The 14,058-nt window shown below is 39.8% G+C and overlaps 1 protein-coding gene across 1 annotated transcript in view; it reads left to right on the top strand.

The window, feature by feature from the left end:
• LOC117335803 (actin-like protein 6B) overlaps nt 1–2,592 on the top strand; it is a 38,322-nt gene extending 35,730 nt beyond the window's left edge. Inside the window, exon 14 of the mRNA XM_033895997.1 lies at nt 995–2,592. Coding sequence (XP_033751888.1) covers nt 995–1,075 — 81 coding nt within the window. The 3' untranslated portion in view covers nt 1,076–2,592. The remainder of the gene's footprint in view (nt 1–994) is intronic.
• Nucleotides 2,593–14,058: the final 11,466 nt, after the last annotated feature.

The following is a 14,058-nucleotide window of genomic DNA, read 5'->3' as shown; positions in this document are numbered from 1 at the left end:
TCCCTGGTATACATAGTTGTCACTACTTTGTGTTGTCCCTGGTAGTTGTCACTACTTTGTGTTGTCCCTGGTAGTTGTCACTACTTTTTATTCTCCCTGGTAGTTGTCACTACTTTGTATTGTCCCTGGTAGTTGTCACTAATTTTATTCTCCCTGGTAGTTGTCACTACTCTGTTGTCCCTGGCAGTTGTCACTACTTTGTGTTGTCCCTGGTAGTTGTCACTACTTTGTGTTGTCCCTGGTAGTTGTCACAACTTTGTGTTGTCCCTGGTAGTTGTCACTACTTTGTGTTGTCCCTGGTATACATAGTTGTCACTACTTTGTGTTGTCCCTGGTAGTTGTCAGTACTTCATGTTGCCCCTGGTAGTTGTCACTACTTTATGTTGCCCCTGGTAGTTGTCACTACTTTGTGTTGTCCCTGGTAGTTGTCACTACTTTTTATTCTCCCTGATAGTTGTCACTACTTTGTGTTGTCCCTGGTAGTTGTCACTACTTTGTGTTGTCCCTGATAGTTGTCACTACTTTGTGTTGTCCCTGGTAGTTGTCACTACTTTTTATTCTCCCTGGTAGTTGTCACTACTCTGTTGTCCCTGGCAGTTGTCACTACTTTGTGTTGTCCCTGGTAGTTGTCACTACTTTGTGTTGTCCCTGGTATACATAGTTGTCACTACTTTGTGTTGTCCCTGGTAGTTGTCAGTACTTCATGTTGCCCCTGGTAGTTGTCACTACTTTATGTTGCCCCTGGTAGTTGTCACTACACTGTTTAATCAGTAAACATTACCTAATATAAAAAGTCTCATACAATGTATATCTCATTTGTTTTCACATTTAGTTGTGAGAAAAGTTGAATGTTAACTTTTATTCAACAACCACGAATCTTAAGTATATGAATCATGGACATTCTCTGTAGAGCTAAAACACTTTATTGCTAGAAAAATCAAGTAACATTACAACAAATTTGTAATATTAGTTATGTGTTCCTCTATATTTACAGGGTTCGTTCCAGCAGATGTGGATATCTAAGCAGGAGTATGAAGAGGGAGGCCGCAGCTGTGTGGAACGCAAGTGTCCTTGATAGCCATGTCAAGGTCACAATGGTTGTCTTGATGTAATGTGTCGCAGAAATCAGATTCAGAAACATAAAAGAAAACTTTTCACTTTTCAACTGGATTCTCTTTTGGTTTCTACAATGTGTTCTAAGGAAAATCAACTTGATGAAGTGCTTTACAGAACATTTTTTTTTTTGAAATGATGCAATTTTAGATACTGTTGAAATATTTCCATGGTGCTAAATTGTTAAGATTGTGTTTGGAAAATATTTGTTTTTGCAGATTGGAAACATCCAAAACTCCAGTCAATTTGTACCATGGTAGTTCTCCCATGTCCAAAGATGTTGTTTTTTTTTGTTGTTTTTTTAAGTGGAATTCAACAAACAAAAAATGTTTGTGTTCATAAATTAAAGTGTTTTATAGGGTGTATAAATTGCTTCTGGAATCTCATACTTTCCATCTAGTGCTCTGTCTTTTAAGAAAAGATGTGAATGATTTTTTGATTTTTTTTCATGAGTAAATTCTCAAACATTTAAACTAGAGTTCAGTAGTTCAGTAGGAACTGGAATTTGCTGGGACCAGGAAAGTGTTTTCACTTACTTATGGTTTGACATGTATTGGTACATGTTACTTGAATGTAGAACAATGGTTTGACATCTAGTGATACATGTTAAGTTACACGAAGAACAATTATTTGACATGAATTGATATTGATATGTGTTTGTTAGAATAATAGTGTATCTGGTGTATAGTAATTAATTAAAAATCTCTCAAAATGTGGAAATTCATCTGAACAGATAGTTTCATTACCAGGGAATTGATGCTTGCATGGCACACTTTAGTTTCAATCTTGCAATCTTATCAATTCTAATTATCATAAATCACTGTTCATATATCAAGTCTTCAAAGCAAAAAAGTATAATAAATGGAAAAGAAAAATTACCTCAACTACAGAAATTCCAGTTATTTGTGGGGAATGTCTTAATTTGTTAACTGAAGGGTATATGGGCCATCTAACATTTGTTTCTTTCCAAAATAAGTGTGATTGATCTAATACGTAGTGTAATTTGTAATCCATGAGGTAAGAGTGATATCTTCTAAGAATTCAAAAGAATATGTACTATACATTGATTCTGAAATTCTCAGGTAATATAAAATTCATATTCAGGGGAGATAATCTTGTTCAGGGGAGATAATCCATACATCAGTTACAGGTAAAACGTTTAAGTTTATTTAGTTTAATGTTTCTTGATGATAGGATAAGGAACTGCTTACTCCAAGTTGATAGCTCCCTAACAACAGGGCCTTGGTGTATTTAACCGTTGTTTACAATAGACATAATCCTATTTCTGTAACCTGTGTATGTTATGGTGTTATATGGCTTGTTTATATTCATTGTGTTGATGTATATTTGTTTGGTGTCTGATACATTAGAGTTGTAAATAGAATGAGAGATAGGTGTGAGGATGAGTAAGATAGTAAGAATGTAGATCATCACAGATGTTTCATTTCTTTTGTAAAATAAAAAGTCATCAAAGTCAAACATATTGTTTTTGTGGTTTTTATCTCACCTGACCAGGAGAGTCAAGTCCTTGTTTTTTGGTTTTATGTCACCTGACCAGGGGAGTCAAGGCCTTGTTTTTTGGATTTTATCTCACCTGACCAGGAGATTCGAGCCCTCATGATCCATTGCTATTCCTCCCCTAAACCTTGCATATCCTGATTTATTACATTTTTACCAGTGAAATATCAAATGTTATTCATTCTATTAAAGTGATATTTTTCACTACTTAAATCTTCCAATAATAAGTCCAAGGGTCATGATATTTGGCCAGTAGCATGCTTGGAGATATGCTACCAGGCTTGTTCAAATGAATGATCTTGACCTACTCTAAGGTCACAGGGGTCAAATTATCTTAAATCTTTTTCAACAAAAACTTTTCAATAACCAAGAGGACCCATTAGGTTATGAAATTTGACAAATTAAGTAGCATGCTGGGTTGAATGGCTAACAAGTTTGTTTTAATGGAAGACCTTGACCTACTCTCAAGGTTACATGAGTCAAATGGGTTAAAATCTTTAAACAACATCTCAATAACCAAAAGTCCCAAGGTCTTTCATGTAGCAGTGTAATGCTACAAAGTTTATTCAAAGGAGTGGCCTTGACCTATCCTCAAGGTCACAGGGCTTAAATTTATTTAAATCGTAAAAAAAAAAAAAAATTCTCAATAATTAAGAGGCCCAGAGTGAAGGGCTTCCAAGTTTGTTTTAATGAATCACCCTGACCTACTCTTAAGGTCATATGGGTCAGATGTTAAGATATTCCAAATCAAAACCTGAACTACTAGCAAACTTTTAAATTTTCAGGTATAGGCCTATTGTTAAATTCAACATGGCTTTGTTAGCATCAGCATCATTACTTCTCTACTTACATCATCTACAGCAACATAACATCCCAGCTACATTACTATATAATCCAATTTATCCCTTTTGGATGATATGCTACATGTAAATTTTCAGTAATTTATCCTGACATGTAAAATAGTAATGTTCACTGGAAATTAGAGGAAACCTATTAAGAGTGCCTCCTACAGATAAAATATGTATACCATAGTATGTGTGGTGGCTGGTTCTGATACAAAACACATTTGAAACATTCATTGTACATGATATATACATTTCTAAAGTAGATGATTGTTATAAATCTAAATTTAATTCCAACCCATTTTTGTACTTGTATATATCTAAACCTCGACATGGATAGGTAATTTAAAGTAAACTTCATAGTTTTAACTTGATTGTGTAATAAAGACGCGGTTTATGTCTAATTGTGTGGTCAGATTTGGCTCTTGGCCTCCACCCCCACTGTCTGCCCTGTTTATTGAAAAACTGGCAATTATTCAAACTGGTAGGCCTGTTTCTAGTATTAGTTATCTACCTGACTGCCATAGTCTCATTGTATTTAAGGATGTATGTCAATGGCATATATCGTTTAGTACATGACAATCCTTTACCATACAATGTAACTTTATCATACGATATATTTTATTGGTGGTTATTGATATGTAAGGTAATTAAATATTGAATTGAAATATACGGGAGATCACTCTAAACTGGAATAACGTGCACGTGGAGAAGATCTAATTAATATGTTAAGGTGATAAATGGTGTCATGTATACAGAGATGCAGGCATATCAACAGACTAAAGCTAGTAGTACATAAAATCATATTTAGTATACACTGTAAAGTGTAAACAGTGGACACGAAGATTGGTTCACATGTTAAGGGGGGATATTTGTAACATTACATTTTATTTTGAATGCTTAAATACACGTTTAAAATTGTATACTGTACCAAAACGTTACAGTTGAAGAATTGTAAACTGTGTGGTACACACGATATTCTTCGGGAATACTCGTGTCTTACGACACCCAACATTAGATCCTGTCCTGTAGACAATATCGTCACTAAAATATCCCCCTTTCAAGTAACACTTGTCAACACGACGTACGATTTGTACAGAAGTACCCATCATTTACCTGCTTTTTCACCGCTAGTAACTCGTTTTTGAAACCGCGAAATGACTGCCATGTTGTAAAATTGATGTATTTTGGTGATAAACATTTAATGACGTTTGTTTGGCCAGACTGAGCTCCTGTGAAATAATTCGTATTTCCGATGATTCTTCATACATCAAAATGATGTATTGTTTGGAATCTAATATCAAGACTGTTGTGTATTTTATATAATACCAAATGTTAAAACAATCTACATACTACACTATGTTTGAGCTTGTCGCTTTATCTTTTTTTTTTTTTTTAAAGGTTAATTACACCCTGAAAAGATTCTATTGAAATCCGCCTCTACATTTTGCACATTTCAAGCTCTCTGCTATTATAATTTCACAACTTCGCATGGCACACTGTCAAACTTTCAAGGCGCTCTCACTTTTGCATTGACGCACTGTCGCTCTTCGCATGGCGGGCTCACGTTCCCCGCATTGGTGGCGGGCTCACGTTCTCTGCATTGATGGCGGGCTCATGTTCTCCGCATTGATGGCGGGCTCACGTTCTCCGCATTGGTGGCGGGCTCACGTTCTCCGCATTGGTGGCGGGCTCACGTTCTCCGCATTGGTGGCGGGCTCACTTTCTCCGCATTGGTGGCCTGCTCACGTTCTCCGCATTGGTGGCTGGCTCACGTTCTCTGCATTGGTGACGGGCTCACGTTCTCCGCATTGGTGGCGGGCTCACTGGAACAATGTATTGTAAGTAATTCTACACTTTTGGTATATATATTTGTTTCTTTTTCAATACCCACTGGAGTTCGGCAAGGCTCCTCAACTTCAGTCATCCTTTTCGTTTGTGAAAAAATGATTTAGACATCAAAACCATAGTAACTATGGAGACACCAAAACCATAGTAACTATGGGGACACCAAAAACCAAAGGAACTATAGACACACCAAATACCAAAGGAACTATAGAGACACCAAAAATCAAAGGAACTATAGAGACACCAAAAATCAAAGGAACTATGGAGACACCAAAACCATAGTTACTATGGAGACACCAAAAACCAAAGGAACTATAGACACACCAAAAACCAAAGGAACTATAGACACACCAAATCCAAAGGAACTATAGAGACACCAAAAATCAAAGGAACTATAGAGACACCAAAAATCAAAGGAACTATGGACACACCAAAACCATAGCAACTATGGAAACACCACAAATCATAGCAAATACGGAGAAACCAATTCCATTACAACTATGGAGACACCAAAACCATAGTTACTATGGAGACACCAAAACCATAGCAACTTCGGATATATTAAAAGCCATAGCAACTATAGATACACTAGAACAACAGAAACTATGGAGATGATAGAACAACGGTAACAAACGTGAGACCAAAAAATGGGAACAACGGAGATACTTGAGCTATGGAGACACTAGAATAGCAGGTTAAAAGATTAAAGATATTTTTCATTACCCGTTCGATTTCGATTATTATCTTTAAAAGAACTTTTAGCTTGTTGTCCATTGTGTTTGGTTTAATTTTCAGAATGTGATATTGCAGAAATTTGACAAAATTTACCTGACAAGTGTCTTCTTGAAGATGTTATCTGACAGGTGTCTTACTGAAGATGTTACCTGACAGATGTCTTTCTGAAGATGTTACCTGACACGTGTCTGCCTGAAGATGTTGTCTGACAGGTGTCTTCTGAAGATGTTACCTGACAGGTGTCTTTCTGAAGATGTTACCTGACACGTGTCTGCCTCAAGATGTTACCTGACACGTGTCTGCCTTTATCCTGAATATTATACTATTAGGACTCTTCTTGCAAAGATTTGGTTTCATTTATACTCGGATATCATCTTTTCATTATGCTAACTATCCGGAAACATGTAAACTTTTATAGGTTATAAATTAATTAAACTAAGTATTAGACAGTCCAAAGGGAAACAACTCGCAATATGTCAGTGCAGAGTTGAAGAGATACGACATGAAAATTGACATTTATGGCCAAAAAAAATGTACGCATCTCCATGCTATTTTTCTCGTCTTCTAGACCATTTGGAAAAAAACATGTATTTCTTTTTTCAAAATACTGATTATTTCAAAATAAGGATGAAAATCTGCCACAATTCTTTGTAAATGTATATTTTATATGAGAAACTTAACCTACAAGTAAGAATCTAATTTTCGGGGCATTTTCATTATTTTGGGCCAAAATATGGCAATCTGAACATTTTTTTTGCAAAACGAAAAAAAAAAGGTCGCAGTGATGGGTTAGAATAGATATTAGACCATTGAGGCATAAAAACATGACTTTACCGCGGAAATTCAAATATTACAACACATCATTGGGGTTTTTGTTTTTATCATATAAGAAGGAAGTTATCTCCCTTATATTCCTGGTATCGCAGTCAAACACGTCTCCTTGCTAAATATGATATGTATCTATCGGGAGATGTAATTCTATGAGTGTTTCATATCCCATTAAGCTTTTTTTTTGTCGGCATAGTTGATGACGTAATCAGTGCTCTGGCTATGCCACGTGATTTACTCGTATTGATCAACATCAAAGAGAAATGCACCACTTTGCACCTACATCCGAAGACATTAATTAGGAACCGTACTTTACACCGTGTTTTCCCTTCAGACTCATTGTATACACCGTGTATAAACACACCAAAGGTGAGCAAAGTTTAACATTTTCTGGATAATGTCTGTTTAAATAAATCTGATTAGCAGAACTCCCACGGAAGATTGTCTACGCTCCTAATGTTTTGCCAGCACCAGTGGTGACCTATCACCGTCCAACCTTCCCTTCCCTCTACACAACTTAATCTTGGCTTCATACTCTTGTCTCTTAATTAGTACAATATTCTGTGGTTTAAGCCTGAGTAGGATAATCCGATCATCCGTGACTTTCGGGAGCTCTTCGGAGAATTTCCAGGGAACTCCTAAACCAAAATCCGACACGCTTCGCGGCGAAGATTTGTTTTCACGCCGTGCGTTTTACAGTGCACTTGGAAACGTGACCTCCGATACGTAACCCCCACTTAACACTCTGTACTTAATTATGATTAACGTGGCTGTTATATATAAAACAACTGGGGGTTTCCCTTCAAGGGGCCGAGTTCAGTTGTGCCATATTTGTAGACAGAGAGTTCAGTTGTGCCCTTTTTGCAGACAGAGAGTTCAGTTGTGCCATATTTGTAGACAGAGAGTTCAGTTGTGCCATATTTGCAGACAGAGAGTTCAGTTGTGCCCTATTTGCAGACAGAGAGTTCAGTTGTGCCTTATTTGCAGACAGAGAGTTCAGTTGTGCCCTATTTGCAGACAGAGAGTTCAGTTGTGCCCTATTTGCAGACAGAGAGTTCAGTTGTGCCCTATTTGCAGACAGAGAGTTCAGTTGTGCCCTATTTGCAGACAGAGAGTTCAGTTGTGCCCTATTTGCAGACAGAGAGTTCAGTTGTGCCCTATTGCAGACAGATTCCTGAAAATTCTACTCTGATACAAGACGTAAACGTGGTTCCGTCGAAATTTACGTCACGAAATGATTTAATTTTGTATCCGCCATGGTAAAGCTGCAATATTATGATACTTTACAAGTACTTATTTTTAAACGCTATGGTTTCCTGTCCAATCAGGTTATGAAAATGGCCAGAATAAACGCAGTCCTTGTCGACTCACAGATATAGATATCGACTTATTATTTTGGTTAAAACTAGCGCATCGTAGTACGGTGTAAAGTCTGGGGGATTACCATTGCACCACTGGGATTCAGCTGATTGGTAAAAAGATGATTTACATAACTTAAGTAAAATATAAAAAGGGACGCAGACAAGTTTCGCTGAACATTAGTGTATTAAGAGAAGGTATACGATTAAAGTAGTGTGTGCATTTTTATTGACTTTTGAAATCTTGTCGGCGAAATGTCATTGCTGTGAAGTACTCTAGCTACGTAACCAAGGAGATATATGTGAGAAACCCATATTATATTTAAAATTGTACATAAAGTCATATTAATATACAAATTTACATCAGCCATCAGCTGAGCCGTCAGTAGAAGTGACATCCATTAATAAAAATACAACAAAAAAGCATCCACATTAGTCGCCTCATTCTGCTTCTCTAAACCTGCGGGCGATAACCGAAGCTAATGAGAGGCTGCAGTATCATAACAGGACATAGTTTGCCACGGAGTGGTGTCTTTGTTTTTTTATTTGACGTGATTTGAAGATTACACAAAGAACTGAAGCCATTATATTCTGACAGTGACAGACGAGTTAAATGCCCGGATGTCAAAATTGTGGCGGAATAAGATGTCACATAACTAAAAGGGTCCAACACTCCTGTCAATCATTGTTTCTGTTTTTACTGGATTGTTTGAATAATTGCATACTAAATACACCTAAATTTTCTTAAGAAAGCCTTTCTTCACAGAAATCGATCCAAAATTTTAATCAAGCTACCTGTCAAAAACACATGTCCCGGAATGCATGTTACTAATCCAACTTCCGGTTTATCGGACTTCTGTTCCAAAGGTAGTTATTATGTGTACTCGACCACCTCGCGCTAGCTTGATTATTTTACAGAAGTAGCAATTTGTAGAATAAAATGGTTTTAAACATTTGTACAAACCCAGAGAAACCGTATTGGCTTCTGCGTCGGTATATATTTCGTGTTTTGACGCAATTTCAACTGCAAGTTTGAAGATTTGCCAGCACAGAGACAGACAGAAGAGGAATGGTAGCGGTAGTCTAGCTTGTTACAGTAATTATTTCCTTGGGTTAGAACATTGGGACTCCAAAACATTTTCTGGTTTTTGTAGAAAGAACACGTGTTTTTAGATTCCAGACCTGTTTCCACACTACTTGGCTCCAGTGAGAAGGGGAGCTTTGTAAAACATCTCTCCGTGATAAACGATGTACGGTGTACACCTCCCTGAGTCGGTAGGGAGCTAACAATTATCCGCTATTTTGTTAAATTGTCAAAACCAATTACCACAATCTTTATATGTGGAACTTGTTGTGAAGCATACCCATTTCCGTAATGAGAGAAGGCGTGTGATGGGTGTGTGATGGGTGTAATTTGGTTCTGTAGTAATCCACTCTTGTCTACCGAGTAGGAATGACCTGGGGTTTTGCTGTATTGAGATTTTGTTTTACTTCGAAAATGACGTTTAACGTTGTGCTGGATTTGCGGATCTGGTGTAGTAATATAAGTTACGTTCTTTATCTAACATAATCCCATATTTCTCTGCTGTGTAAATCAACCTGCCGCGATGATAATTCTACACATGTATACGGTATGTTAGCGCTGTTGTAATCCCCTGTATAAATATATATGCATTTTTAGAAATTCATTTTCGGGATCTGAATTTCTGTCTTTCTTTTTGAAAAAAAATATATGAAATTATCAATCCGGATTTGTTTAAATTGCTTGATTATCGGCCTCTTATATTAATATAGAAATGTATTGGAATGGAGAGTGACCAAAACACCAAGATACATGTATATGTACCTAATTCCCGAGTATCAGAGTGTCAGACTACAAGATATGATGGATATGTGTCGTTTACCAATACACTGTTATGTATGTTAATACATGTATGTTGACAGATTGTAACTTTATGAGGTGTACATTGTATTGTGACATCCAACCCCACTTGGTATCACTGTTGTATCATTACAAATTATATTGGTTATGAGGTGACCATTGAATCCCTCATATACAGGTACATCCTCCCTACATGCTGTCATACAGGTACATCCTCCCTACCTACTGTCATAGAGGTACATCCTTCCTACCTTCTGTCATACAGGTACATCCTCCCTACCTACTGTCATACAGGTACATCCTCCCTACCTACTGTCATACATGTACATCCTCCCTACCTACTGTCATACATGTACATCCTCCCTACCTACTGTCATACAGGTACATCCTCCCTACCTACTGTCATACAGGTACATCCTCCCTACCTACTGTCATACAGGTACATCCTCCCTACCTAATGTCATACAGGTACATCCTACCTACCTACTGTCATACAGGTACATCCTCCCTACCTGCTGTCATACAGGTACATCCTCCCTACCTAATGTCATACAGGTACATCCTCCCTACCTTCTGTCATACAGGTACATCCTCCCTACCTTCTGTCATACAGGTACATCCTCCCTACCTTCTGTCATACAGGTACATCCCTCCCTACCTGCTGTCATACAGAATCATCCTCCCTACCTGCTGTCATACAGGTACATCCTCCCTACCTTCTGTCATACAGGTACATCCTTCCCTACCTGCTGTCATACAGGTACATCCTCCCTACCTTCTGTCATACAGGTACATCCTCCCTACATGCTGTCATACAGGTACATCCTCCCTACCTACTGTCATACAGGTACATCCTCCCTACCTACTGTCATACAGGTACATCCTCCCTACCTTCTGTCATACAGGTACATCCTCCCTACCTTCTGTCATACAGGTACATCCTCCCTACCTACTGTCATACAGGTACATCCTCCCTACCTACTGTCATACAGGTACATCCTCCCTACCTACTGTCATACAGGTACATCCTCCCTACCTTCTGTCATACAGGTACATCCTCCCTACCTACTGTCATACAGGTACATACTCCCTACCTACTGTCATACAGGTACATCCTCCCTACCTTCTGTCATACAGGTACAATGTACATCCCCCCTACCTTCTGTCATACAGGTACATCCTCCCTACCTACTGTCATACAGGTACATCCTCCCTACCTTCTGTCATACAGGTACATCCTCCCTACCTACTGTCATACAGGTACATCCTCCCTACCCACTGTCATACAGGTACATACTCCCTACCTACTGTCATACAGGTACATCCTCCCTACCTTCTGCCATACAGGTACAATGTACATCCTCCCTACCTTCTGTCATACAGGTACAATGTACATCCTCCCTACCTACTGTCATACAGGTACATCCTCCCTACCTGCTGTCATAAAGGTACATCCTCCCTACCTACTGTCATACAGGTACATCCTCCCTACCTACTGTCATACAGGTACATCCTCCCTACCTTCAGTCATACAGGTACATCCTCCCTACCTGCTGTCATACAGGTACATCCTCCCTACCTTCTGTCATACAGGTACATCCTCCCTACCTGCTGTCATACAGGTACATCCTCCCTACCTTCTGTCATACAGGTACATCCTCCCTACTTGCTGTCATACAGGTACATCCTCCCTACCTACTGTCATACAGGTACATCCTCCCTACCTACTGTCATACAGGTACATCCTCCCTACCTGCTGTCATACAGGTACATCCTCCCTACCTACTGTCATACAGGTACATCCTCCCCACCTACTGTCATACAGGTACATCCTCCCCACCTACTGTCATACAGGTACATCCTCCCTACCTACTGTCATACAGGTACATCCTCCCTACCTACTGTCATACAGGTACGTCCTCCCTACCTACTGTCATACAGGTACATCCTCCCTACCTACTGTCATACAGGTACATCCTCCTTACATGCCGTCATACAGGTACATCCTCCCTACCTACTGTCATACAGGTACATCCTCCCTACCTACTGTCATACAGGTACATCCTACCTACCTGCTGTCATACAGGTACATCCTCCCTACCTTCTGTCATACAGGTACATCCTCCCTACCTACTGTCATACAGGTACATCCTCCCTACCTACTGTCATACAGGTACATCCTCCCTACCTACTGTCATACAGGTACATCCTCCCTACCTTCTGTCATACAGGTACATCCTCCCTACCTACTGTCATACAGGTACATCCTCCCTACCTACTGTCATACAGGTACATCCTCCCTACCTACTGTCATACAGGTACATCCTCCCTACCTTCTGTCATACAGGTACAATCCTCCCTACCTTCTGTCATACAGGTACATCCTCCCTACCTACTGTCATACAGGTACATCCTCCCTACCTTCTGTCATACAGGTACATCCTCCCTACCTACTGTCATACAGGTACATCCTCCCTACCTACTGTCATACAGGTACATCCTCCCTACCTACTGTCATACAGGTACATCCTCCCTACCTGCTGTCATACAGGTACATCCTCCCTACCTACTGTCATACAGGTACATCCTCCCTACCTTCTGTCATACAGGTACATCCTCCCTACCTACTGTCATACAGAAACATCCTCCCTACCTACTGTCATACAGGTACATCCTCCCTACCTACTGTCATACAGGTACATCCTCCCTACCTACTGTCATACAGGTACATCCTCCCTACCTAATGTCATACAGGTACATCCTCCCTACCTGCTGTCATACAGGTACATCCTCCATACCTTCTGTCATACAGGTACAATGTACATCCTCCATACCTTCTGTCATACAGAAACATCCTCCCTACCTACTGTCATACAGGTACATCCTCCCTACCTTCTGTCATACAGGTACATCCTCCCTACCTGCTGTCATACAGGTACATCCTCCCTACCTGCTGTCGTAAAGGTACATCCTCCCTACCTACTGTCATACAGGTACATCCTCCCTACCTACTGTCATACAGGTACATCCTCCCTACCTACTGTCATACAGGTACATCCTCCCTACCTACTGTCATACAGGTACATCCCCCCTACCTGCTGTCATACAGGTACATCCTCCATACCTTCTGTCATACAGGTACAATGTACATCCTCCATACCTTCTGTCATACAGGTACATCCTCCCTACCTACTGTCATACAGGTACATCCTCCCTACCTTCTGTCATACAGGTACATCCTCCCTACCTGCTGTCATACAGGTACATCCTCCCTACCTGCTGTCGTAAAGGTACATCCTCCCTACCTACTGTCATACAGGTACATCCTCCCTACCTACTGTCATACAGGTACATCCCCCCTACCTGCTGTCATACAGGTACATCCTCCATACCTTCTGTCATACAGGTACAATGTACATCCTCCATACCTTCTGTCATACAGAAACATCCTCCCTACCTACTGTCATACAGGTACATCCTCCCTACCTTCTGTCATACAGGTACATCCTCCCTACCTGCTGTCATACAGGTACATCCTCCCTACCTGTTGTCGTAAAGGTACATCCTCCCTACCTACTGTCATACAGGTACATCCTCCCTACCTACTGTCATACAGGTACATCCTCCCTACCTACTGTCATACAGGTACATCCTCCATACCTACTGTCATACAGGTACGTCCTCCCTACCTGCTGTCATACAGGTACGTCCTCCCTACCTGCTGTCATACAGGTACATCCTCCCTACCTTCTGTCATACATATACATCCTCCCTACCTTCTGTCATACAGGTACATCCTCCCTACCTACTGTCATACAGGTACATCCTTCCTACCTACTGTCATACAGGTACATCCTCACTACCTACTGTCATACAGGTACATCCTCCCTACCTTCTGTCATACAGGTACATCCTCCCTACCTGCTGTCATACA

Source organism: Pecten maximus, chromosome 10 (genome assembly GCF_902652985.1).
Source record: "Pecten maximus chromosome 10, xPecMax1.1, whole genome shotgun sequence".
Classification (NCBI taxonomy): Eukaryota; Metazoa; Mollusca; class Bivalvia; order Pectinida; family Pectinidae; genus Pecten; species Pecten maximus.
The sequence above is the reverse complement of the archived record's forward strand: the minus strand, read 5'-3'. Positions and strand labels throughout refer to the sequence as shown.